The sequence below is a fragment of the Gadus macrocephalus genome, chromosome 1 (assembly GCF_031168955.1).
Source record: "Gadus macrocephalus chromosome 1, ASM3116895v1".
Classification (NCBI taxonomy): Eukaryota; Metazoa; Chordata; class Actinopteri; order Gadiformes; family Gadidae; genus Gadus; species Gadus macrocephalus.
In genome coordinates, this window is record NC_082382.1 from 21,993,914 (window position 1) to 22,021,715 (window position 27,802).

A 27,802-nucleotide genomic window follows, 5' to 3' on the forward strand; every position below is an offset into this window, starting at 1 on the left:
TCCGCTGTGCCACTTCAGTGGAGTCCTTCAAAAAGCTCCTGAAGGCTCACCTCTTCTTGGAGGCCTATGGCCTTTAACCTGCCCCCCCCCCCCTGTGTACACCTCTTGTAAAGCGACCTTGGGTACCTTGAAAGGCGCTATATAAATTGAATTTATTATTATTATTATTATTATTATAACAACTCAGACTGCCCTGGGACAATGTATCGCTCTCAATGGTTAGAAACCAATAGAGAAGAAGTTAGTTCATTAACCCCCCTCTAGCCTCTAGCCTGAGGGTTAGTCACCACACCTGTACTAGCCTCTAGCCTGGGGGTTAGTCATCACACCTGTACTAGCCTCTAGCCTCTAGCCTGGGGGTTAGTCACCACACCTGTACTAGCCTCTAGCCTGAGGGTTAGTCACCACACCTGTACTAGCCTGGGGGTTAGTCACCACACCTGTACTAGCCTGGGGGTTAGTCACCACACCTGTACTAGCCTCTAGCCTGAGGGTTAGTTACCACACCTGTACTAGCCTCTAGCCTCTAGCCTGGGGGTTAGTCACCACACCTGTACTAGCCTCTAGCCTCTAGCCTGAGGGTTAGTCACCACACCTGTACTAGCCTCTAGCCTCTAGCCTGAGGGTTAGTCATCACACCTGTACTAGCCTCTAGCCTGGGGGTTAGTCACCACACCTGTACTAGCCTCTAGCCTGGGGGTTAGTCACCACACCTGTACTAGCCTCTAGCCTCTAGCCTGGGGGTTAGTCACCACACCTGTACTAGCCTCTAGCCTGAGGGTTAGTCATCACACCTGTACTAGCCTCTAGCCTGGGGGTTAGTCACCACACCTGTACTAGCCTGGGGGTTAGTCACCACACCTGTACTAGCCACTAGCCTGGGGGTTAGTCACCACACCTGTACTAGCCTCTAGCCTGGGGGTTAGTCACCACACCTGTACTAGCCTGGGGGATGGTCCGCACACCTCTACTAGTCTGAGGGTTAGTCATCACACCTGTACTAGCCTGAGGGTTAGTCATCACACCTGTACTAGCCTGAGAGTTAGTCATCACACCTGTACTAGCCTGAGGGTTAGTCACCACACCTGTACTAGCCTGGGGGTTAGTCACCACACCTGTACTAAACTCTTACCTGAGCATCCCTGGGGGCCGTACTGACTGCCGTGATTAATGATACAAGGATGAAGAGGGAAGGAACAGAAAGAGGAAACAAAGACATGAAAACAGCCCGGTCAGAACTCCACAGAAACACAGCAACAAAGAGGCAGACGTCTGGTTTACAACCAAAGGAGCTGCACATGGTCACCAGAGTACAGCTAGTACAGCAGTACTATTACTCTGCCCTACTAGTACGGCAGAGTACTAGTACGGCAGAATAGTACAGCATAGCAGAGTATTAGTACAGCAGAGTAGTACAGCACAGCAGAGTATTAGCACAGCAGAGTACTAGTACAGCAGAGTACTAGTACAGCCAAATAGAAGTACAGCAGAATACTAGAGAAGCAGAGTATAAGTGCAGCAGAGTACTAGTAAAGCAAGGTACTAGTTAAGTACTATTCAGAGAACACATGAAGGGTGAAAGGAGACTAGTCTGTTCAGTTTATTCTAACTGTTTCTAACTCTATTGATAATTACACACAAGGCCGGTGAGTTCATAAATGATAGAAGTTTGAGATACTTCTACAGCGTTAAAATGAGCCATGTTGGATATGAAATGTGCCATACACCATTGTGATAATAGAAGTGTCCTAGACGCTTAAGCCTCTTTTCTCATTGTTGATTTAGCGATATTCAACATGTGTTCCAACACATTTGACCGTTTCAGAGGGACATGTCATTTTATCACAAATGTTGCAGCAGGCCTATGGAGACGGCGGGAGGAGCACGTGCAGTTCTGCCTTGACCCAGTAGGACTGCTGGACCAGGGGTTCTGCTATGACCCAGTAGGACTGCTGGACCAGAGGTTCTGCTATGACCCAGTAGGACTGCTGGACCAGAGGTTCTGCTCCGACCCAGTAGGACTGCTGGACCAGAGGTTCTGCTCCGACCCAGTAGGACTGTTGGACCAGAGGTTCTGCTATGACCCAGTAGGACTGCTGGACCAGAGGTTCTGCTATAACCCAGTAAGACTGCTGGGCCAGAGGTTCTGCTATGACCCAGTAGGACTGCTGGACCAGAGGTTCTGCTCTGACCCAGTAGGACTGCTGGACCAGAGGTTCTGCTCTGACCCAGTAGGACTGCTGGACCAGAGGTTCTGCTATGACCCAGTAGGACTGCTGGACCAGAGGTTCTGCTATGACCCAGTAGGACTGCTGGACCAGAGGTTCTGCTATGACCCAGTAGGACTGCTGGACCAGAGGTTCTGCTCTGACCCAGTAGGACTGCTGGACCAGAGGTTCTGCTATGACCCAGTAGGACTGCTGGACCAGAGGTTCTGCTATGACCCAGTAGGACTGCTGGACCAGAGGTTCTGCTATGACCCAGTAGGACTGCTGGACCAGAGGTTCTGCTCTGACCCAGTAGGACTGCTGGACCAGAGGTTCTGCTCTGACCCAGTAGGACTGCTGGACCAGAGGTTCTGCTCTGACCCAGTAGGACTGCTGGCCCCTGGACTGGTGGTCACCTGAGGAGCCGGAGGGGGGTGGGGCCCCGGCCCTCTGCCACACGGTGGCCTCGGCCGCCAGCCTCCGGATGTAGAGCTCGTCCACGTCCAGCAGGATGTTCTCCGGCTTGATGTCCGTGTGGATGATCTTACACTTGGTGTGGAGGTAGTGGAGACCCTGCAGGACCTGCAGCCACGGGCACACCAACACACGTCTCCTCAACACGGATGGTTCTGCTACTATGACCCAGTAGGACTGCTGGGTCAGAGGTTCTGCTATGACCCAGTAGGACTGCCGGGTCAGAGGTTCTGCCTTGACCCAGTAGGACTGCCAGGTCAGAGGTTCTGCTATGACCCAGTAGGACTGCCGGGTCAGAGGTTCTGCCTTGACCCAGTAGGACTGCCAGGTCAGAGGTTCTGCTATGACCCAGTAGGACTAGCAGGTCAGAGGTTCTGCCTTGACCCAGTAGGACTGCTGGACCAGAGGCTCTGCTATGACCCAGTAGGACTAGCAGGTCAGAGGAACAACCGCTGTCATACGTAATGTTATTATGTCTTGTTCTCAAGGTCAAGTTCTTATATTAGTAAAACGCACAACATAACAGGCAAAGCAGTCCTAGCTGGCAATGGACCTTTTGTGCTCTTCTTAACAATGCAAAAAAACAAAATAGTTACATATATACTAAAACTAGAATATATGTACAGTAGAAATATATAAATATGTATGTACAGTACTATATAGCTACTTTAGACCACAGCCTCAGGAGAGAGATTAACAATAATGTGGCAACCTGTGTGTGTGTGTGTGTGTGTGTGTGTGTGTGTGTGTGTGTGTGTGTGTGTGTGTGTGTGTGTGTGTGTGTGTGTGTGTGTGTGTGTGTGTGTGTGTGTGTGTGTGTGTGTGTGTGTGTGTGTTACCTGTCTGATGATGGATTTAACACAGACCAGAGGTAGCCCCATGTAGTTGGACTTAATGATCCACTTCAACAACTGGTGACCGAGAACCTCCATCACCATACACACATCTGGGCAAGGGTTAGGGAACATACCATAATACTATCTGACCCTAACCTCCATCACCATACACACATCTGGGCAAGGGTTAGGGAACATATAGATCCATACTATAACACTACTAATGATGCACAAGACAGATAGGCAGCGAGAGACAGACAGACGCATAGTGACAGACAGGCACAGGGACAGACAGGTAGACATGTACAGGGAGGAGACGGTACGTTTTTTGTTGCCAAGGATACGAACGCCGTTGACTCCGGAGATCTTGAAGTCATCGATCAGCTGGACCATGGTCTCTCTGTAGCCGTCAGTAGGGTCGCTGTCCCTCACCTAGTACACACACACACACACACACACACACACACACACACACACACACACACACACACACACACACACACACACACACACACACACACACACACACACACACACACACACACACACACACACACAGTTCAGAGACTTGTTTTTGCATGGTTGTGCTGGATTTTCAGATCTACTTTTATTGCGTTGTTCCCATGCTAACGCTAGTTTTACTGTTACACATGTGTAAGGGTGTGTGTGTGTGTGTGTGTGTGTGTGTGTGTGTGTGTGTGTGTGTGTGTGTGTGTGTGTGTGTGTGTGTGTGTCTCTTACACATCGAAGTAGTTTAATCTCATCCAGTGCCGTCTCTGTGTAGTGCAGCGCACTTTTGACAACTTTTAGTGCAACAAACCTCTTCTTTCTGGAAAATAAAACACACACGCTTAGCAACATCAAACCTAACAAAAAGTCTCATTACTGTGTCACTGTGATCTAGGGTAACTTAGGGTTACTGTGTTGGGAAGGAAAGAAAGCGAGTCTAGTCTGAGATGTCAGCAAACGTTAGAATCAAATAAAGCCAATGCGAGTCCAGCCGTCCAATGAGCTCGTGATGTGCGTGTGATATGCGTGCCTGTGTGCATGCGTGTGACTGCATGCATGTTTGTTTGGGTGCGTGGGTGTGTATGTGTGCTGCATGCAAGTGCTTGTGTGCGTGTGCACGTGTGTGCATGTTCGTAAGCGTGCCTGTGTCTGTGCGTGATGTGTGGTTGTGGTTGTGCGTGTGGGTGTGTGTCTGTGCGTGATGTGTGGTTGTGGTTGTGCGTGTGGGTGTGGGTGTGTGTGTGTGCGTACTGTAGGTCCCAGCAGAGCCAGACGGTGGAGAAGTGTCCCCAGCCCAGCTTCCGGACCACGTGGTAGCGAGCGTTGAACAGATCCCCGATCTGCACCGGGTAGTAGCCCCCTACACACACACACACACACACACACACGCACAAGCACACGCACACACACACACACACACACACACACACACACACACACACACACACAGATGTAATGTTGTGTATAAAGTAACTAGAAGTACTCTGTAATCTGATACCTTTACAGATGTAATGTTATTATAAAGTAACTAGAAGTACTCTAATCTGATACATTTAAAGATGTAATGTTATGTATAAAGTAACTAGAAGAACTCTGAAATCGGATACATTTAAAGATGTAATGTTATGTATAAAGTAACTAGAAGTACTCTGTAATCCTATACCTTTAGTGTAATGTTGTGTATAAAGTAACTAGAAGTACTCTGTAATCCTATACCTTTATAGTGTAATGTTGTGTATAAGGTAACTAGAAGTACTCTGTAATCTGATACCTTTACAGATGTAATGTTATTATAAAGTAACTAGAAGTACTCTGTAATCTGATACCTTTACAGATGTAGTGTTGTGTATACAGTTACTAGAAGCACTCTGTAGTCCGATACCTTTACAGTAGTCAGAAGAGTCCTCTTGCTCTTCGTCGTCAGACCCCAGCAGCTCAAGTGGAGGCGGAGTCAAACCAGGAGGTGGCAGGTTAAAATCCGGAGGAGGCGGGCTCAGAGTCTGATTGGGCGTGGTCTGATTGCGGTTAGATGATGACAGGGTGGCTGTTTGGCTAGTAAGCGTCGCAGAGGCAGGGGAAGGAGGAACGAAGGACGATGGAGGAGGGCCTGGGGGTGGAGGAGGGCCTGGGGGTGGAGGAGGCCAGAGGGATGGAGGAGGGCCTAGGGATGGAGGAGGGCCTGAGGACGGAGGAGGGCCTGGGGATGGAGGAGGGCCTGGGGGTGGAGGAGGGCCTGAGGACGGAGGAGGGTCTATGGATGGAGGAGGGCCTGGGGGTGGAGGAGGCCAGAGGGATGGAGGAGGGCCTGGGGATGGAGGAGGGCCTGAGGACGGAGGAGGGCCTGGGGATGGAGGAGGGCCTGACGATGGAGGAGGGCCTAGGGATGGAGGAGGGCCTGGGGATGGAGGAGGGCCTGACGATGGAGGAGGGCCCGAGGACGGAGGAGGGCCTGAGGACGGAGGAGGGCCTGGAGGTGGAGGTGGGTCCGGGCGGAGGTGATTCTGGTCGGAAGGAGTATTATATGGAGGTGATTGAATTAGTCTTTGGTGGGAGGATGGAGGTGATTGCGGGGGGGGATCCTGGGTAATACCCGGGCCTGTGGTGTTGTGGCAGGTAGGAGGACCAGGTGGACAGGCAGGTGTGTCCAGAGTAGAGCTCAGGAGGGCTGGCAGTGTGTACGAGCTGGGGGACGCGTCTCTGAGGATCTGACTGAGCTCATCAGTAGAGGCCATCCGACACCTGAAACAGAAACAGGATCTGCTGTTACTAGAGCCAGCAGACATTCGAGCTTCGGATATTCCTTGAGTTTCCCAACTCAACATTATCTGTGAAGCACAAAAAGTCAGTTCATGGTGCGTATTTGTCCCTGTAAACGTATTTACGTATTTATCCTCGTGGTTTTCTTCTTGTACACACGTTCTACATAACACGGCCTGGACTACTAGAGACCTGGACCTGGTCTACAAGGACCTGATACAGGTCTAGTAGAGACCAGTATCTGGTCTACTGGGATCTGTATCTGCTCTACCAGGACCTTGATCTGGTCAGCTACAACCTGGATCTGGTCCACTAGGGACCTGGATCTGGTATACTAGGACCTGGAGGTAGTTTAGGGTTATGACCGGGTCATAGCATTGAAGAGGCGGATTGAAGTGCTCCAGAAATGATACTGGTGATAAAATTAGACTTGGACCCAACGTGGGTATAAATGACTCATTTAAGCTGATTAGGGCAAATTCTAACCGTAGTCGAACAACCAGGACCTCCACCATGACAACTCCATTCCAGTTTAAAAGGGAAATGGAAAAAGGGCAAGTGACGCAATGCCGGGCATCTATAACAAACAGCAATGAACACATAACACATGAACACAACCTTGAACCCTAGACTCACTTCAAGCCATCACACAGAACTCAACACTGAAGGCTTGTTGAGAGCTGAGTCAATGTTCCTATGTGGAGCGCTGACTGTCTGAGGTATTTATAGAGCTGCTGCTGCTTGGGACCGCAATCCTGATTCTGCCCCTTACTCTGCACTAAGCACCACTAAGACGTACTCAACCCACCGTCGTCCAGACTCAACCCACCATCACCCAGACTAACCAGACTCGACCCCACCATCACAAAGACTCAACCCACCGTCACCAAGACTCAACCCATCATCACCCAGACTCAACCCATCATCACCAAGACTCAACCCCACCATCACCAAGACTCAACCCATCATCACCAAGACTCAACCCCACCGTCACCAAGACTCAACCCATCATCACCCAGACTCAACCCCACCATCACCAAGACTCAACCCACCGTCACCAAGACTCAACCCATCATCACCCAGACTCAACCCATCATCACCAAGACTCAACCCCACCATCACCAAGACTCAACCCACCATCACCAAGACTCAACCCATCATCACCCAGACTCAACCCATCATCACCAAGACTCAACCCATCATCACCAAGACTCAACCCACCGTCACCAAGACTCAACCCACCGTCACCAAGACTCAACCCACCATCACCAAGACTCAACCCACCATCACCAAGACTCAACCCAACATCCCCCAGACTCAACCCACCATCACCCAAACTAACCAGACTCAACCCACCATCACCCAGACTAACCAGACTCAACCCAACAAACCAGACTCAACCCAACAAACTGGACTCAAACCCACCATCACCCAGACTAACCAGACTCAACCCACCATCACCCAGACTAACCAGACTCAACCCAACAAACCAGACTCAAACCCACCATCACCCAGACTAACCAGACTCAACCCAACAAACCAGACTCAAGCCAACAAACTAGACTCAAACCCACCATCACGCAGACTAACCAGACTCAACCCAACAAACCAGACTCAACCCAACAAACTAGACTCAAACCCGCCGTCAACCAGACTAACCAGACTCAACCCAACCAACCAGACTCAGACTGCAGTGCTGTTTTTAGCAAGATCAGGTTGAAGTTGCATCTACCCATAGTAGATCAAATTAACGTGAACATTATAGCTATTAGGGTTAGACGAGAGGAGACACCACCCCCCACCCCCCCCCCCCGACACACTAGCTGGGTGTGCTCTGATAAATTCTAACCACAGTTTGCATAAGTGGTTATTGGTTCCATAATCCAATACATTCAAGACCTGTCAAAATCGTATTAAGGACATTTTAAGGCCTCATTTGAGATTATTGGATTTTTGACTTTTTAAGGACCCGGTGAAACCCTGTTACAGCCCTAGATCCTGACATCCTTACAGTCCTACATCCTTACAGTCCTACATCCTTTTAGTCCTACATCCTTACAGCCCTACATCCTTAAAGTCCTAGATCCTTACAGCAGTACATCCTTACAGCCCTACATCCTTCAGTCCTATATCCTTAGAGCCCTACATCCTTACAGTCCTACATCCTCACAGCCCTACATCCTTACAGCGCTACATCCTTCAGTCCTATATCCTTACAGCCCTACATCCTTCAGTCCTCCTACATCCTTACAGTCCTACATCCCAACAGCCCTAAATCATTACAGTCATAGATCATTATCATCCTACACCCTAACAGCTCTAGATACTTAACGTCCTACTTCACTAGGAATACATCCTAACAGTCCTGTAGGGCTGTTCTATGAGTTTGAACCGCCCAGGTTGTTATAATATATATAAATCTTAACGTATGGCACATTTGTGTGTTGATTGTGATTCGGGTGAAGAGATGGACTGAAGGAGCTGACACTCTGAACCCTTGAAGAGAGAGGAGGTTATCTAACTATCTATCACCGACCACCACAGAGAACAGGGAGCTACCTGCCGTCCACCCCGTCCGGCTCCCCGGGGGCCCGCCGGTTCTTCTTGCCCTTTCTTCGGTTTTTCTTCCCCTGGCCACCGGCGCTCGGCCGGCTGCTCGGGTCGCCGCCCACCGCTGAACACAGCATCATGTTAATAACCACCGCTGGTATGTTACAAATGTCTGATACATTCACCACAGCTATATGGTCAGCTGTTGTAGATACTTGATACTAGATACTTGATACTAGACACTAAATACTAGACACTAAATGCTAGACACTAGATACTAGACACTATCCTGGTATCTGGAGCTGAAGGTCCAGTGTTTAGTAAATAGTGTCATAGCTTAGCATCTGGCGCTAGCTTGACCCTCTCGGACAGCGTGCAGTACAGAGGTACCTCAATATAATCATATTAACACTCATACTAATAATCATCATACTATTAGTATTACTCGCACCTTACCTATCAACATAGTCGCCAGTCTGACAGTCTCTCCAGCTAGAGAGAAACAGTCTCTTAGGTTAACTCCGTCCAGATACTTATTATCGTGGTCTAGTAGTACTAGTAGACTACTACAATATACTGAGGAGTGAAGGAGAATTTGCTGAGGTTATTTTGGGCTCATTTCCTTCGCCGGAGTCTAGGCTTGACGCATGCGTCGTGCTACCGCTCTTCAAACAGCTGTCACCGTCACCGGACGGATCAGCGCATGCGCCATGGGCAGCAGGCGAGTACGCTCCTGCAGTACATGTGAACACATCCGCGCCCACAGCAACATGATTGGTTGAAACATATATAGAGAAAATGAAAGTGAAACTACCGTTTCCCAGACTTCCGAAATCTAACGGCTAATCCGTGATACTGTTCTACCGCTCTATCTGCGGAGGTCGTCTTTCTCTACTACAAAATAATAGTCTTCATACTAGAGCTGAAGTCTCCTCACCATCTCTGTAGTAATCCAGTCTGTAATCTAGATTACATTTGTAATCTAGATTACATTTATAATCTAGAGGTCAATTCAAAACAGACAAAGAGGGAGATTTTAAAATTAGAATTTTATTCATTGGATCTTCGAATTGTAAACATTTTCATGGAAGAAAAAAGAGAAACATATTCAAACGTTTATTCTTACTATACAACAGCTATTTACAATATCCACACCATGCTAGCAAGCTTTACACAATAACCATAAAAAACACTGAACTGTTCAAGGCAAATGACATTAAAAAAGTATTCCCTTGCAAAACATTAAATAAAAAAATGGCCTTCTGACTGGAGAAGGTCTGAATAACCTATCTCCATGCAGTCTTTACAGCCCCCCACCCCTTCTCTCTCTCTCTCTCTCTCTCTCTCTCTCTCTCTCTCTCTCTCTCTCTCTCTCTCTCTCTCTCTCTCTCTCTCTCTCTCTCTCTCTCTCTCTCTCTCTCTCTCTCTCTCTCTCTCTCTCTCTCTCTCTCTCTCACAATCCAACCTCCCTCTCGCTCTGTATCTCTCTTACTGGTATACATACTGGTATGTACTACAGTATTTATGTACTGGAATCTACTACAGTTACAGTATATACAAACTGGTATATACTACTGTCATCTATTGGATCCAAAAGGGAAAATAAATGTTGATAGCAACGTAATGTTGACCATGCAAATAGAGAACGGCTTAACAACAGGAAGATATCAAGATGCTGTCTGGTAGGACCTCTTTATATAGGATATAGGGGCCGAGATCCTACCACTACATCGCTCTATAGTCTAAGATATAGAGTCATATCGTTATACTATAGAGCCATATAGAGGTCAGATCTCTTCCTCTATATCGCTCTATAGTATAACGATATATAGTTATATCGTTAAACTAGAATATACAGTTATATATTCATGAAGGTATAGAGTTATATCTTTAAACTACAGGCAGGTAAAGAATGTGCAGGTAAAGTACTGAAAGTTAGAAGTGGAACACAGGAAGTAGAAAACCGTAAGTAGAACAGAGGAAGTAGGAAACAGGAAGTATAACACAGGAAGTAGGAAACCGTAAGTAGAACACAGGAAGTAGAACACAGGAATTGGAATCCACAAAGCTCAACGCACAAAATTAGTTCACCCCAGTTAACACATCCATCCGCCCAAACACCCACCCCCACCCCACAAACACACACACACACACACACACACACACACACACACACACACACACACACACACACACACACACACACACACACACACACACACACACACACACACACACACACACACACACACACAGTCTGGATGAGAGGGATATAATTGCAGTTCACAGCGTACAGGCTGACAGATCTACAGGCAGGAAGACAGACAGGCAGTCAGGCAGAATACTGAAAATTCAGTAATGAGTTGGTAATGAAAGAAAAAGGCACATGTGTGATTTCCTAAGAATAAATAATTTACACGCAATCATTTACTCTCCTTTCTCACATTGAGTTGGGGGCCTACCTTCTTACTAGCATATTGCTAAATGTTCCCTTTTGTCTGGAGATTTTTCACACGTCAGTAAACATTATCATAAAATACTGGATGTATCTCCAGCCCTAACCTTAAAAATAACAGTCAAAGTCTACTATCTTAGAAAACTGTCCAAGTCTACTTTCATAGAAAACTGTCAGAGTCGACGATCTTAGAAAACGGGCAAATTCTATGATCTTAGAAAAATGTCAAATTCTATGATCTTAGAAAATTGTCCAAGTCTACAATCTTAGAAAACTGTCCAAGTCTACGATCTTAGAAAAATGTCGAAATCTACGATCATAGAAAACATGACCCTGCAACAAGGACTTCTGGGAGATTTTTCACAGCAGCCCTGACTTCGATTCGATTGTCTCAAGTCAATGAAATATATAAACTACTAGTCTGCTAGTCTACTAGTAGTACGGAATCTGAATAAACTGCAGTGCTGTAGCAGTATTCAATGAGTGGTACCTTAATAAACTTGGCACGTGGCAGTAGTAATTTTGGAGTATGTCAATGTAGTACTAGTATCTCAGTAGTACGTAGTATTGGCAGTAGTTTTTCTGGAGTACATCCCATTAGCACAAGTATTTTAGGAGTACTGAGTAGTACACCACAAGTATTTCAGGAGTACGTAGTAGAAATGCTAATATTTTAGTAGTAAGTAGTTGTAGTAGTAGTCGTAGTAATTCTACTAGATTCAGGAGTACATAGCATTAGTACTACCATTTTTGTAGCAAGTAGTAGTAGTAATTATACTCGTATTTCTGGAGTAAGTAGTGCTGGTACTAGTATTTTAGTAGTAAGTAGTAGTCTTAGTGTTTCAGGATTATGTAGTAATGGTTGTATTTCAGGAGAATGTCGTTATAATACTAGCAATCCCCCTTCCTCACAGAAAATAGCAGATTTTAATTGGTTGTTTGTTGACCAATCAGAATTATGGGTCTGTTGAGGGTCAGAGTTCAACCTTGGTGAAGGTCACCCAATGTAATCAGAAGAACCTTAGCAGGCTGATCAGAGAGGTCAGAGGTCAGTGACCTTGTTTTCAGTAGGCTGATCAGAGGTCAGTGACCTTGTTCTCCAGTAGGGCTGCGACCTGCTGTAGTCTGTAGGCTAACTGCATCTTCTGACCTCCGCTGTCCTCATCAAGAGAGGACATCACCTAGAAAACAGAAATATAGATTCAAATAAACTGTAGAGGACTTCATCCGTACGGATTACTATATGAATATTATATATTATTCTACATTATATTAAAGGAGCACTTTATAAAACTAATGCCATCGAGCAATGGAGGGCAGATTTCAACCAACATTATCAAAATATATATATATACATTCATAAACATAACGACACTGATATATATATATATATTATATATACAACATATAGTACACAATCACCTCAGGTGCACCTTACATAGTACCTGGTCGTAGTATTTATTTATAGTATATAGTACCCGGTTGTAGTATTTATTTATAGTATATAGTACCTGGTCGTAGTATTTATTGATGTACTTGTAGAGTTCATGAAGCGCCACAAGACTGCTCATCTCTGATGCAAAACTCTGGAGGTGAGGGAAGAAACAGACAGAGAGAGACAGGAAGAAACAGATAGGTAGAGAGACAGGGAGAGACAGACAGGTAGAGAGAGACAGGGAGAGACAGACAGGTAGAGAGAGACAGACAGGTAGAGAGAGACAGGGAGAGACAGACAGGTAGAGAGAGACAGACAGGTAGAGAGAGACAGGGAGAGACAGACAGGTAGAGAGAGACAGGTAGAGAGAGACAGGGAGAGAGGGACAGGAAGAGAGAGGGACAGGAGGAGAGAGAGGTAGAGAGAGACAGGTAGAGTGAGACCTTTACATTAAACATTATAGCATCACATGATAAGCCCATTGTAAAGACAGGTAGTGCTGCCCTCTCCATTAGATGTGTGTGTGCGTGTGTGTGTGTGTGTGCGGATGTGTGTGTGTGTGTGTGTGTGTGTGTGTGTGTGTGTGTGTGTGTGTGTGTGTGTGTGTGTGTGTGTAAGTGTGTGTGTGTGTGTGTGTTTGTGTGCGGATGTGTGTGTGTGTGTGTGTGTGTGTGTGTGTGTGTGTGTGTGTGTGTGTGTGTGTGTGTGTGTGTTACCCCTGATAGTCCTGTGAGGGTGGAGTTCATCTCCTGGTAACAGCCAGAAGCTGCACTGTGAATGTCGCTGTAATAACTACACACACACACACACACGCGCGCGCGCGCGCACGCGCACGCGCACGCACGCACGCACACACACACACACACACACACACACACACACACACACACACACACACACACACACACACGTTAGTATATTGGTAACTGCTATAGAACCCTTCATATACATTAACAAAAATATATTAAAGACAGACAGACAGACATACACAGACAGACACAGACAGACAGACAGACAGACAGACAGACAGACAGACAGACAGACAGACAGACAGACAGACAGACAGACAGACAGACAGACATACACAGACAGACACAGACAGACAGACAGACAGACAGACAGACAGACAGACAGACAGACAGACAGACAGACAGACAGACAGACAGACAGACAGACAGACAGACAGACAGACTGACAGACTGACTGACAGACAGACTCACCGCTCCACCATTTGTTTGTATCGGGGGATTTCCCGCGCGTAGAGCAGTTTATTAACGGGGGAATCCTGAAAACCCAACACACTTTGATTACAATCTACTCATTATCTACTGATACAACAGATCTATTACTACAGTGGATCTATTCATTATAGATCTACTACAATAGTTCTCTTCATTATATATATTTTATTATAATACATCTATTCATTTTAGATATACTAGCACAATAGATCTATTCATTATAGATATATTACTACAATAGATGTGTTCATTATAGATACATTACTACAATATATCTATTCATTAAAGGTCTATACTTTTTTTATATTTGATCATCTATGATTATCTATTCATTTATTTACAGTGCTGTATATAATGGACAGACAGACAGTATATAGAGAGACAGACAGTATACAGAGACAGACAGACAGTATATGAACAGACAGACAGTATTCGGAGGGACAGACGTACCCGGCCCACTTTGTGCTCGGACGTGGTGCAGGAGTCTATGAACGTCTGGGCGATGACTGACAGGACGGCGTCGATGCTGTCCGTCACCTGGACGTCGAACACGAACTGGGGGTTCTTCAGGATGTTAACCCAGAACCTCAGAGGAAGACTGGGACACAAGACCGTCAGTAACCCAGCCTTATCTTAACCTTATCCTAACCCTAACCCTTACCTTAACCCAGAACCTCAGAGGAAGACTGGGACACAAGACCGTCAGTAACCCAGCCTTATCTTAACCTTATCCTAACCCTAACCCTTACCTTAACCCAGAACCTCAGAGGAAGACTGGGGCACAAGGCCGTCAGTAACCCAGCCTTATCTTAACCTTATCCTAACCCTAACCCTTACCTTAACCCAGAACCTCAGAGGAAGACTGGGGCACAAGGCCGTCAGTGACCCAGCCTTATCTTAACCCTAACGTTTACAATTATCCTAACCCTTATCTTAACCCTAACCCCTTATCCTAACCCTTACCCTGACCTTAACCCAGAACCTCAGAGGAAGACTGGGACACAAGACCGTCAGTGACCTACCCTTATCTTAACCCTAACACTCACACTTATCCTAACCCTTATCTTAACCCTTATCCTAACCCTAACCCTAATCTTAACCCAGAACCTCAGAGGAAGACTGGCACACAAGACCGTCAGTAACCTAGCCTTACCTTAACCCTAAACCGAGCCCTTATCCTAACCCTAACCCTTACACTGAGCCTAACCCAGAACCTTGGAGGAAGACTGGGACAAAAGGCCGTCGGTGACCTAGCCTTATCTTAACCCTTATATTAACCCTAACCCTTATCCTAACCCTGACCCTGACACAGAACCTCAGAGCTAGACTGGGACATAAGACAGTCAGTAACCTAGCCTTATCCTTATCTTAATCCTTATCCTAACCCTAACCCTGACCCTTATCCTGACCCTCATCTCCCAACCCTGACCTACTAGCTGGTCTGTTACCGGCTGGTCTTCTAGACCTGGCCTGCTAGCTGGTCTGTTACCGGCTGGTCCTCTAGACCTGACCTCCTAGCTGGTCTGTTACCGGCTGGTCTTCTAGACCTGACCTCCTAGCTGGTCTGTTACCGGCTGGTCCTCTAGACCTGACCTCCTAGCTGGTCTGTTACTGGCTGGTCCTCTAGACCTGGCCTGCTAGCTGGTCTGTTACCGGCTGGTCTTCTAGACCTGACCTCCTAGCTGGTCTGTTACCGGCTGGTCCTCTAGACCTGTCCTCCTAGCTGGTCTGTTACCGGCTGGTCCTCTAGACCTGACCTCCTAGCTGGCCTGTTACCGGCTGGTCTTCTAGACATGACCTCCTAGCTGGTCTGTTACCGGCTGGTCCTCTAGACCTGTCCTCCTAGCTGGTCTGTTACCGGCTGGTCCTCTAGACCTGTCCTCCTAGCTGGTCTGTTACCTGTTGGTCCTCTAGACCTGGCCTCCTAGCTGGTCTGTTACCGGCTGGTCTTCTAGACCTGTCCTCCTAGCTGGCCTGTTACCGGCTGGTCTTCTAGACCTGACCTCCTAGCTGGCCTGTTACCGGCTGGTCCTCTAGACCTGTCCTCCTAGCTGGCCTGTTACCGGCTGGTCTTCTAGACCTGACCTCCTAGCTGGTCTGTTACCGGCTGGTCCTCTAGACCTGTCCTCCTAGCTGGTCTGTTACCGGCTGGTCCTCTAGACCTGTCCTCCTAGCTGGTCTGTTACCTGTTGGTCCTCTAGACCTGGCCTCCTAGCTGGTCTGTTACCGGCTGGTCTTCTAGACCTGACCTCCTAGCTGGCCTGTTACCGGCTGGTCCTCTAGACCTGTCCTCCTAGCTGGTCTGTTACCGGCTGGTCCTCTAGACCTGGCCTCCTAGCTGGCCTGTTACTGGCTGGTCCTCTAGACCTGGCCTCCTCGCTGGCCTGTTACTGGCTGGTCCTCTAGACCTGGCCTCCTAGCTGGCCTGTTACCGGCTGGTCCTCTAGACCTGTCCTCCTCGCTGGCCTGTTACCGGCTGGTCCTCTAGACCTGGCCTCCTCGCTGGCCTGTTACTGGCTGGTCCTCTAGACCTGGCCTCCTAGCTGGCCTGTTACCGGCTGGTCCTCTAGACCTGTCCTCCTCGCTGGCCTGTTACCGGCTGGTCCTCTAGACCTGTCCTCCTAGCTGGCCTGTTACTGGCTGGTCCTCTAGACCTGACCTCCTCGCTGGCCTGTTACCGGCTGGTCTTCTAGACCTGACCTCCTAGCTGGTCTGTTACCGGCTGGTCCTCTAGACCTGTCCTCCTAGCTGGCCTGTTACTGGCTGGTCCTCTAGACCTGACCTCCTAGCTGGCCTGTTACCGGCTGGTCTTCTAGACCTGACCTCCTAGCTGGCCTGTTACCTGTTGGTCTTCCAGATGTGGACCGTCTCCGGGTCGTCGATGGCGTGCTTCTCCGCCATGTCATCCAGGAAGTCAAAGAAGAAGCGGACGGCGATGGGCGGAGGCCGCTTGGTGTTCAGTATCGCTACGAACACATCGTCGACGAACTTCTGCAGCGTTCCCTGCAGATGGAAACAGAGCGTTTGCATTTTGAAGAGTCAGCAGTCCAGAGCTGGTAGAGCTCAGGTGAGACTCAACTGACCAGGAGGTCCCGGACGGGCTGAGGGTTAGGAGACGGGTGCACGTACCTTCATAGAGAGCGTCTGGTATATCTCAGGTGTGTGTGTGTGTGTGTGTGTGTGTGTGTGTGTGTGTGTGTGTGTGTGTGTGTGTGTGTGTGTGTGTGTGTGTGTACCTTCATAGAGAGCAGCCTGGTATATCTCAGGTGTGTGTGTGTGTGTGTGTGTGTGTGTGTGTGTGTGTGTGTGTGTGTGTGTGTGTGTGTGTGAGTGTGCGTGTGTGTGTGTGTGTGTGTGTACCTTCATAGAGAGCAGCCTGGTATATCTCAGGTGTGTGTGTGTGTGTGTGTGTGTGTGTGTGTGTGTGTGTGTGTGTGTGTGTGTGTGTGTGTGTGTGTGTGTGTGTGTGTGTGTGTGTACCTTCATAGAGAGCAGCCTGGTATATCTCAGGTGTGTGTGTGTGTGTGTGTGTGTGTGTGTGTGTGTGTGTGTACCTTCATAGAGAGCAGCCTGGTATATCTCAGGTGTGTGTGTGTGTGTGTGTGTGTGTGTGTGTGTGTGTGTGTGTGTGTGTGTGTGTGTGTGTGTGTGTGTGTGCGCGCGCGCAGGCGCGCGTGTGTGTGTGTGTGTGTGTGTGTGTGTGTGTGTGTGTGTGTGTGTGTGTGTGTGTGTGTGTGTACCTTCATAGAGAGCAGCCTGGTGAGGTAGATCTCCGGGATGGCCTTCGCCCGCTCCCTCTCCCTCATGCTGCTCCTCCTCGGTGCGTCCGGCTCCTCGCTGCTCTTCACCAGGTGCCAGAGGCGCACCTCCTCCTCCTCCTCCAGGATGGGCGTCTCTGCAGGAGCCACAGAGTTACTCCACCTCCTCCTCCACCTCCTCCTCCATCACCTCCTCTAACCGTACCGCTCCCTGCAGTGTTGACGGTGTAGTATCAATGCTGTGACGCAGCATGAATGCCGTCTCAGGTGTTACTCACTCTCGGCGGTTTGGTAGACCTGGTGGACGCTCCCCTTGGTGGAGGCCTGGGAGGCGGGGATCAGGGCCACCGTGGCTCCGTCAGGGACCTGGAGGGGGGGGGAGCAGAGGAGGTGAGGGAGGAGGTGATGGAGGAGGTGATGGAGGAGGTGATGGAGGAGGTGATTGAGGAGGTAGTGGAGGAGGTGATGGAGAAGGTGAGGGAGGAGGTGAGGGAGGAGGTGATGGAGGAGGTGATGGAGGAGGTGAGGGAGGAGGGGAGGGAGGAGGTGATGGAGGAGGTGATGGAGGAGGTGAGGGAGGAGGTGATGGAGGAGGTGATGGAGGAGGTGAGGGAGGAGGTGATGGAGGAGGTGAGGGAGGAGGTGATGGAGGAGGTGATGGAGGAGGTGAGGGAGGAGGTGATGGAGGAGGTGATGGAGGAGGTGATGGAGGAGGTGATGGAGGTGATGGAGGTGATGGAGGAGGTGACGGAGGAGATGGAGGAGGTGATGGAGGAGGTGATGGAGGAGGTGATAGACAGAAGAGGTGATGGAGGAGGTGATGGAGGAGGTTACCTTGTAGTGTTGAAGGGTGTTGAGTTTTTTCCAGCGACCTTGAACAATAGCGGTGACGTCGTCATCTGAGAGGGTCAGGTGACCTGCCTGGCCAGACCGCCACTCTGGAAACAATTAATAAGACCATGTGATGACAGTGAATTGGTAGTGACAGAAGAGTTAATACACAGTAATGACACCAGTCATGGTACTTAGAGTACCCTATACAGTACCTAGGTCCAGGGCATGGGCACTCGGTCTCTGGGAGAAGGCTGCTCCTTTATACGTCTGGTCCAGGATCTTCTCCTTCACCTGAGAAGGACAGACAGGTACACAGACAGACAGGTTACTACAGACAGAAGGGTAGACAGGCGGTCAGGTTACTCCAGACGCAAAAGGGTTACTCAAGACACGCGGCCAAAAAGACAGACAGGCAGACAAACATACAGACAGGCAGACAGGTAGACACTCAGAAAGTTGGCACACAGACGAATAGACGGATAGGCAGACACACTGACAGGCAAAAAGACTGACTGTAGTCAGACAGGTAGACAGTTAGGCATACAGGCAGACAGACAGATAGACAGAAAGGAAGACAGACAGGTACCTGGGTGATGGTGTCTGTGTCCAACACTCTAACAGGACAGAAAGACAGACAAACAGGTAGAGAGACAGACAGGTACCTGGGTGATGATGGTGTCTGTGTCCTACATTCTAACAGACAGACATGTAGAGAGACAGACAGGTAGCTGGGTGATGGAGACTGTGTCCAACACTCTAACAGCCAGAGAGACAGACAGACAGGTAGAGAGACAGACAGGTACCTGGGTGATGGTGTCTGTGTCCAACACTTTAACAGGACAGAGAGACAGACAGGTAGAGAGACAGAGAGACAGACAGGTAGAGAGACAGAGAGACAGACAGGTAGAGAGACAGAGAGACAGACAGGTAGAGAGACAGACAGGTACCTGGGTGATGGTGTCTGTGTCCAACACTCTAACAGACAGACAGACAGACAGACAGGTCGAGACAGAGAGAGAGAGACAGGTAGAGAGACAGACAGGTACCTGGGTGATGGTGTCTGTGTCCAACACTCTAACAGACAGACAGACAGAGAGAGAGAGACAGGTAGAGAGACAGACAGGTACCTGGGTGATGGTGTCTGTGTCCAACACTCTAACAGACAGACAGACTGAGAGAGAGAGACAGGTAGAGAGACAGGTAGAGACAGACAGGTACCTGGGTGATGGTGTCTGTCTCCAGCACTCTAACAGACAGACAGACAGGTAGAGAGACAGACAGGTACCTGGGTGATGGTGTCAGTGTCCAGCACTCTAACAGGACAGGGCTGGACGTCCTCATCGTTCTTCACCAACACTGAGAGAGTCTGGAACAAACACACACACGGGGATATATAGTATATATATAGTATATAGTAGTATAGTGGTACGTATATAGTATATATATAGTAGATAGTAGTATATATGGAGTATATATAGTATATATATATATATATATATATATATATATACTGGTATATATGTAGTATGTATGTAGTATATAGTAGTATATATGGAGTATATATCTAGTATATAGAAGTATACAGTAGTACACAGTAGTATATAGTAGTCTATAGTAGTATTCAGTAGTATACAGTAGTATATATGTATAATATAATAGTATTTAGTATTATACAGTAGTATAGTACATAATAGCATTTGGTAGTATACAGTAGTATATAGTAGTATACAGTAGTATATAGTCGTTTCTAGTAGTATACAGTAGTATTGAGTAGTATATAGTAATATAGTAGTAATAGCAGTACATAGTAGTTTATATGTAGTATATTTGTAGTACAAAGTAGGATTGAATAGTATACAGTAGTATATAGTCGTTTCTAGTAGTATACAGTAGTATTGAGTAGTATATAGTAATATAGTAGTAATAGCAGTACATAGTAGTTTATATGTAGTATATTTGTAGTACAAAGTAGGATTGAATAGTATACAGTAGTATATAGTAGACCATAGTATAATCATAAACAGTAGTATACAGTAGTTTCAGTAGTAAACAGTACCATGGGGCGGTAGTCGATGTCCTCTCTTTGGTATATATGTAATATATAGTAGCCTATACTAGTATGCAGCAGTATACAGTAGTATACAGTAGTATACAGTAGTATACAGCAGTATACAGTAGTATACAGTAGTATACAGTAGTATGCAGCAGTATACAGTAGTATGCAGTAGCATGCAGCAGTATACAGTAGTATACAGTAGTATACAGTAGTATGCAGCAGTATACAGTAGTATACAGCAGTATACAGTAGTATGCAGTAGTATGCAGCAGTATACAGCAGTATACAGTAGTATGCAGTAGTATGCAGCAGTATACAGCAGTATACAGTAGTATACAGTAGTATACAGTAGTATGCAGCAGTATACAGTAGTATACAGCAGTATACAGTAGTATGCAGTAGCATGCAGCAGTATACAGTAGTATACAGTAGTATGCAGTAGCATGCAGCAGTATACAGTAGTATACAGTAGTACACAGTAGTATGCAGCAGTATACAGTAGTATACAGTAGTATACAGTAGTATGCAGCAGTATACAGTAGTACACAGTACCATGGGGCGGTAGTCGATGTCCTCTCTCAGCAGGTGGCTGTCGTTCAGCGTGCGTTTGGCCCTGCCGGTCACGGCGTCCACGGGGCCCTTGTCCACCTGGTACTTGATGGCTCTGAAGAGCATGTAGAGAGGCTCCCCCGCCACCTCCTGCAGGCACACGGGGAGAGACACCGTCAAACACCGTCACATCGTGTCCTGTACACACACAGCTGTGAGGTCCGGGTCACCCTGTCGGGGCTTAATTTCCCGATAATGACCGGCGTTCAATACATTATCCCTTACGTATAAACTATATCATGACTTTATGCTAACTATATCATGGTCTAAACTATATAATGACTATATCCTAACTATATGATGGTATAAACTATATCATGACTTTATGATGGTATAAACTATATCCTGATATAAACTACATCATGACTATATCCTTCTGACTATATGATGGTATAAACTATATCATGACTATATCCTGATATTAAATTGCTCACCTTGAGGAAGGAGTAGAGACAGATTGACATCCAGTTGGTCAACATCTTCTCTACGACCGTCTCGGTCCTACAAACACAGACAAACACACACACACACACACACACACACACACACACACACACACACACACACACACACACACACACACACACACACACACACACACACACACACACACACACACACACACACACACACACACACGTTGAGCAGAGGCTACCACGGTGATACTGCGCACACACGAACAGGGTGCCGGTGGTGTGTGCTCTCCGTGGTGACCGTACCGTCGCAGCATGAGCTTGGGGTTCTTGGAGGCGTACTGCAGGACGAGGTGCTGCAGCAGAGTCTTCATCACCTCCGTGAAGTACTCCAGCTTGTCGTGGAGCGCCACGGTGAGCAGGCTGGCCACGTAGCCGCGGTCCCTCTGGGAGAAGCCCTGCTGGGCCTCCAGGGTGTGGATGAACTGCACACAGACACAGTGGTGACACGTTATACACTGAATTATTAAATCACACACACGGTGCTATTAGATTACATATACAGTAGATAAACAATACTTTTATAGATTCATCAAATTACATATTCAGATTTATACATTTCTACATACATTAATTATACATTACGTATACAGTATTAACACATTACATATTCAGGTTTCAGGTAAGGGAAACATTTACATAATGTTGAATACCTTAGTGAAGAAGGCCTTGTTGTTGTTATGTACTGTATAATAACATAATATATAACATACATAATAGATAATATATACTCTTTAATAACATCATATATAACATACAAAATGCATAATATGAACTGTATTATAATAAAATATATAACATACATAATACATATTATATACTGTTGTAGAATATTGGTGTATTTTAGTGTCTCTCTTTTGTTCACATTTCTAGTCTAGGAACAGGCCAGGGCCTCTCATACTGATACAATGTGTTATCCCCAACATTCTGCCATTGTTATGTCTCAACAAGGTTGAACCAACCTGGTCCTCTGGGACATAGCCAGGGCCAGATACCTTATCAAGGCTGAGAGTGCGTCGGTCTACGTGTTATTCATGTATCCCCTTTTTGTATAATACTCGCCCCAACCCTTTGGTTCGACGAGAAGAGGGTTCGACAGCCAAGGAACAAGTCATCAAACTGCTCCTCAACCGGGTCCACTATAGATTATTCAACCTAAGTCTGTATCTCGCTGTATTACATCCTGGAATAAACCATCTATTCAACCCTCTAATCCAACCTGTCAAGCTGCTTTGATTTCGACTTCAAGAATTACTACTACGACTGAAAATACACAACGCAGAGTCTGTCCGAACAGTTTAGAAATAAGCTGAAATCTAACACTGTAAAATAACGTCACATATTACATCATGTATGATATACTGTATAAAAACATCACATATTACATCATGTATAAGTTATACTATATAATAACATCATACATAGTGTATACTTTTTAATAACGTTTAACATAACGCATTGTACCTTAATGAGAAAGGCCTTGTTGTTATATACTGTATAATAACAATATGTATAGTGTATAATGTATAACATGTACATAGTACCTTAATGCGAAAGGCTTTGTTGTTATATACTGTATAATAACAATATGTATAGTGTATAATGTATAACATGTACATAGTACCTTAATGAGAAAGGCCTTGTTGTTATATACTGTATAATAACAACATATAGTGTACATAATGTGTAACATGTATCTAGTCCTTAATGAGGAAGGCCTTGTTGCTATATACTGTATAATAACAACAGGTATAGTATATAATGTATAACATGTATCTGGTACCTTAATGAGGAAGGCCTTGTTGTTATATACTGTATAATAACAACATGTAGAGTGTATAATGTATAACATGTACATAGTACCTTAATGAGGAAGGCCTTGTTGTTATATACTGTATAATAACAACAGGTATAGTACATAATGTATAACATGTATCTGGTACCTTAATGAGGAAGGCCTTGTTGTTCAGCAGTTTGTGCAGCCCACTCAGCCCTTGCTCCACGGCCGCTCTGCGGGTCTCTGGGACGTCCAGCTTCTGGCTGAGCAGCGCCCCCTGCTGGCCGGGGAAGAAGACGCGCTGGGCGTAGCTCTGGAAGTCCAACAGGGGCAGGGAAGGCCCGCCCACATCGGTGAGGTCCGTCATGTCCGTCATCAGGTCTGACGCACACAGGATATACAGGGTAGGGTTTATTACAGGGCATATAGGATATAGAGCGTATTTGTGTATAGCTTGATTTTATATAAAGTATATATAAGTGAGTAGTGTTTATGGAAAGTATCTTTAGATAATGTATATATTAAATAGTGTATAGATATTATATAATGTAAAGTGTATTATATATAGTAGATATTATATAATGTAAAAGTGTATTATAAATAGTTAACATTATATAATATAAAGGGTATTATATATAGTGTAGATATTACATCATATAAAGTGTATTATATAGAGTATAGATGGTCTATAAAGTGATTTATATTTAGTATAGACGGTATATAAAGTGTATTATATTAATTATAGATTGTATATAAAGTGTATCTCCACCAGTAAACTCTTTTCGGCACTGATCTCCAACGTTGATCTCCAGAGTTTCCAACTGAAGCAGAACCTTCTTATAATCCCTCAGAGCCTGTTTACTCTTCCTCCTATAGAAACACAAAATATATACATGAGATACATTATATAAATCATTTATAAACATAATTGATGCATCATGTCACCTCTCAGAGCCTGTAGTCTTCCTCCTATAGAAACACAAGATATATCTGTATTCTATATATAACATATATGCTAAAGGAGTAGTCTGTACATTAAATAGATTATATATATGTTATGAGTTAGCTGTACAGTATATATGTTAGGGGTTAACTTTACATTATAGGAGTTACCGGTTCGTTATATATATATATATATATACATATATATGTGTTTACATATTTATATATATTATAGGAGTTACCTGTACATGAGAATGACGACCAACACTGATAGGACGACTACAGCAGCTCCCGCCCCCAGCCCCAGCTGAGCAGCCAATGGGATGGGAGAGAGAGAAGAGTCATACTGGACCACGCCGAGATCCACCTGCAGGTTCCCCAGCCCCACCTGAAACAGACACACACACACACACATTATATACATACACGCACTCGCACACACACACACACACACATTATTTACAGACAAACATACATTATATACCGACACACACACATTATACACAGACACACACACACACACACACACACACACACACACACACACACACACACACACACACACACACACACACACACACACACACACACACACACATTATATACACACACACACATTACATACACACACACACACATTATATACAAACACACACAATACAAACAGACACACACACATTATTTACATGCACTCGCACACACACACACACACACATTATTTACAGACAAACATACATTATATACCGACACACACAAATTATACACACAAACATACATTATATACCGACACACACAAATTATATACACACACACACATTATATACAGACACACACATTACATACACACACACACATTATATGTACACACACACACACATATACCGACACACACATTATATACACACACACACATTATATACACACACACACATTATATACACACACACACACATTATATACACACACACACACTATATACAGACACACACATTATATACACACACACACATTATATACACACGCACACACACATTATATACAGACACACACACACACAATACAAATAGACACACACACACACACTATATATATAGAAACACACACAGTGTATCTAGAGAAACACACACGGTTTCTATCCACAGGGGTGGGTGTGAGTACCGTGAGGCTGGGCAGGTCCAGGGCGGTCAGGCTGCTGGGTTGCTCCTCTGGGGGTTCGCAGTACAGATGCGTGTCGTCCAGAGTCTTCACCTCACACTCCTCATCACCCAGCCGGACCACCACCTCCCCCCGCGACACGGCCCGGGTCAGGCCCACGCCCTGCACACATACACACACATATAGCATAGTGTAGCATATATATAGGGTAGTATATGTAGTATACATAGCTTAGTATATATAGTATGTATATAGTGTAGTATATGTAGTATATATAGTATGTATAGTGTAGTATATATAGTGTAGTATATGTAGTATATATAGTATGTATAGTGTAGTATATATATAGTGTAGTATATATATATATATAGTATAGTATATATAGTGTAGTATATATAGTTTAAATATATATAGTATAGTATATGTCGTTTATATAGCTTAGTATATATAGTATGCATATAGTGTCGTATATATAGTGTAGTATATATAGTGTTGTATATGTAGTATACATAGCTTAGTATATATAGTATGTATATAGTGTAGTATATGTAGTATATATAGTGTATATATATATAGTATAGTATATATAGTGTAGTATATGTAGTATATATAGTTTAAATACATATAGTATAGTATATGTAGTTTATATAGCTTAGTATATATAGTATGTATATAGTGTAGTATATATAGTGTTGTATATGTAGTATAGATATTGTAGTATATGTAGTATATATAGTGTCGTATATGTAGTATATATATTGTAGTACATGTAGTATAATAGTGTATATATAGTACCTGAATAGCGATGACCCCCCCGGGTTTGAAGCGGTACGGAACGTCCGGAGTTTCTCTGTTCAGAACGAAGAGCTCTGGGTTGGGGTGATAGGAGAAGACCTGACCCTGGGAGAGAGACCCCCAGAGAGGGAGGAGAAGAGAGAGAGGGAGAGAGATATACCCACGGAGAGAGAGAGGGAGAGAGGGAGACATCAACGTACAGAGGGAGAGGGAGAGAGGGAGAGAGGGAGAGAGGGAGAGAGGGAGAGAGGGAGAGGGAGAGAGGGAGAGAGGGAGAGAGGGAGAGAGGGAGAGAGGGAGAGAGAGAGACATCAACATAGAGAGCGAGAGAGAGTCATTTTTGGTTATTTATTTTCCATCGTGTTATATACTGTACTATAGACATAGTACACATAATATACCTACCGACCTACACACACCCACACTCTCTCACACACACACACACACACACACACACACACACACACACACACACACACACACACACACACACACACACACACACACACACACACACAGAAACACACACAGACACACACACACAGATAAACGGTCCGGTAGACAGGCAGACAGAAAGGTAGAGAGGCAAACAGACATGTAGAGAGGTAGTCAGACAGGAGGAGAGGCAGACAGACAGGTAGACAGGCAGACAGGTACCTTGATGGAGTGGTAGTGGATCTGGACGTTGTCCATCTGGAACCAAACCCCAGTGACCCTGACCTCCGGACTCAACCTGGGGGTCACACACTCCATCTGCCTAGAGGTCACGACCCTGCACGACCCCGTGACCTGGAGACAGAGACGGAGAGAGAGAGAGAGAGAGAGAGAGAGAGAGAGAGAGAGAGAGAGAGAGAGAGAGAGAGAGAGAGAGAGAGAGAGAGAGTGAGCGAGACATAGAGAGAGAGAGAGAGAGTGTGAGCGAGTGAGCGAGACATAGAGAGACAGAGTGAGAGGAGAGAGACAGAGTGAGAGGAGAGAGACAGAGAGAGACAGAGAGAGAGAGAGAGACAGAGAGAGAGAGAGAGAGAGAGAGAGAGAGAGAGAGAGAGAGAGAGAGAGAGAGAGAGAGAGAGAGAGAGAGAGAGAGAGAGAGAGACAGAGACAGAGTTGAGAGAGAGACAGAGAGAGAGAGAAATGTATATACAGGGTATATATATATCAATGTATAAAAATACATTGATCAACGGGTGTGGGAGAGGCCCAGTCTGCTCACCACCGTCGTGCTGCCGTTGAAGACCTGCTGCTTGGCGGTCAGGAAAGCCAATCGGCTCGTCCGTTTGACACGCTGGCCCGGTAGAGGCTCCACCCCAACACAAATGATTGGCTGCTGGACTACATCGAGACTGCTGCCAATCACCTGTATGACCCGCCCTCCCCTGAGAGCAGGAAGATACACATATATACCCTTATATACACTTACATACACTTATACACTAATA

General features: G+C 45.9%; 2 protein-coding genes across 13 annotated transcripts in view; both read right to left on the reverse strand.

Moving 5' to 3' along the window:
- Window positions 1-9,521, reverse strand: part of srpk3 (SRSF protein kinase 3) — a 17,686-nt gene extending 8,165 nt beyond the window's left edge. For all 12 annotated transcript variants that reach the window (XR_009526842.1, XR_009526840.1, XR_009526834.1 and 9 more), the window contains exons 1-9: window positions 9,290-9,521; window positions 8,843-8,957; window positions 5,409-6,265; window positions 4,778-4,886; window positions 4,259-4,346; window positions 3,862-3,949; window positions 3,521-3,627; window positions 2,624-2,789; window positions 1,133-1,158 (exon numbers count right to left, since the gene is read on the reverse strand). Coding sequence is in view for 3 of the 12 variants with exons in the window: in XM_060057934.1 (XP_059913917.1) it covers window positions 1,133-1,158; window positions 2,624-2,789; window positions 3,521-3,627; window positions 3,862-3,949; window positions 4,259-4,346; window positions 4,778-4,886; window positions 5,409-6,265; window positions 8,843-8,957; window positions 9,290-9,299 (1,566 nt within the window). In the remaining 9 variants the exon portion in view is untranslated. The remainder of the gene's footprint in view (window positions 1-1,132; window positions 1,159-2,623; window positions 2,790-3,520; window positions 3,628-3,861; window positions 3,950-4,258; window positions 4,347-4,777; window positions 4,887-5,408; window positions 6,266-8,842; window positions 8,958-9,289) is intronic.
- Window positions 9,522-9,863: 342 nt separating this feature from the next.
- Window positions 9,864-27,802, reverse strand: part of plxnb3 (plexin B3) — a 31,762-nt gene continuing 13,823 nt past the window's right edge. Inside the window, 21 exon segments of the mRNA XM_060057790.1 lie at window positions 9,864-12,469; window positions 12,800-12,874; window positions 13,440-13,515; window positions 13,944-14,008; window positions 14,415-14,562; window positions 16,807-16,967; window positions 17,705-17,859; window positions 18,001-18,088; window positions 18,557-18,660; window positions 18,769-18,847; window positions 19,842-19,922; window positions 21,165-21,311; window positions 21,656-21,722; window positions 21,941-22,119; window positions 23,638-23,852; window positions 24,241-24,341; window positions 24,656-24,801; window positions 25,572-25,730; window positions 26,364-26,468; window positions 27,021-27,152; window positions 27,577-27,739. Of these exon segments, the coding sequence (XP_059913773.1) occupies window positions 12,365-12,469; window positions 12,800-12,874; window positions 13,440-13,515; window positions 13,944-14,008; window positions 14,415-14,562; window positions 16,807-16,967; window positions 17,705-17,859; window positions 18,001-18,088; window positions 18,557-18,660; window positions 18,769-18,847; window positions 19,842-19,922; window positions 21,165-21,311; window positions 21,656-21,722; window positions 21,941-22,119; window positions 23,638-23,852; window positions 24,241-24,341; window positions 24,656-24,801; window positions 25,572-25,730; window positions 26,364-26,468; window positions 27,021-27,152; window positions 27,577-27,739 (2,551 nt within the window). The 3' untranslated portion in view covers window positions 9,864-12,364.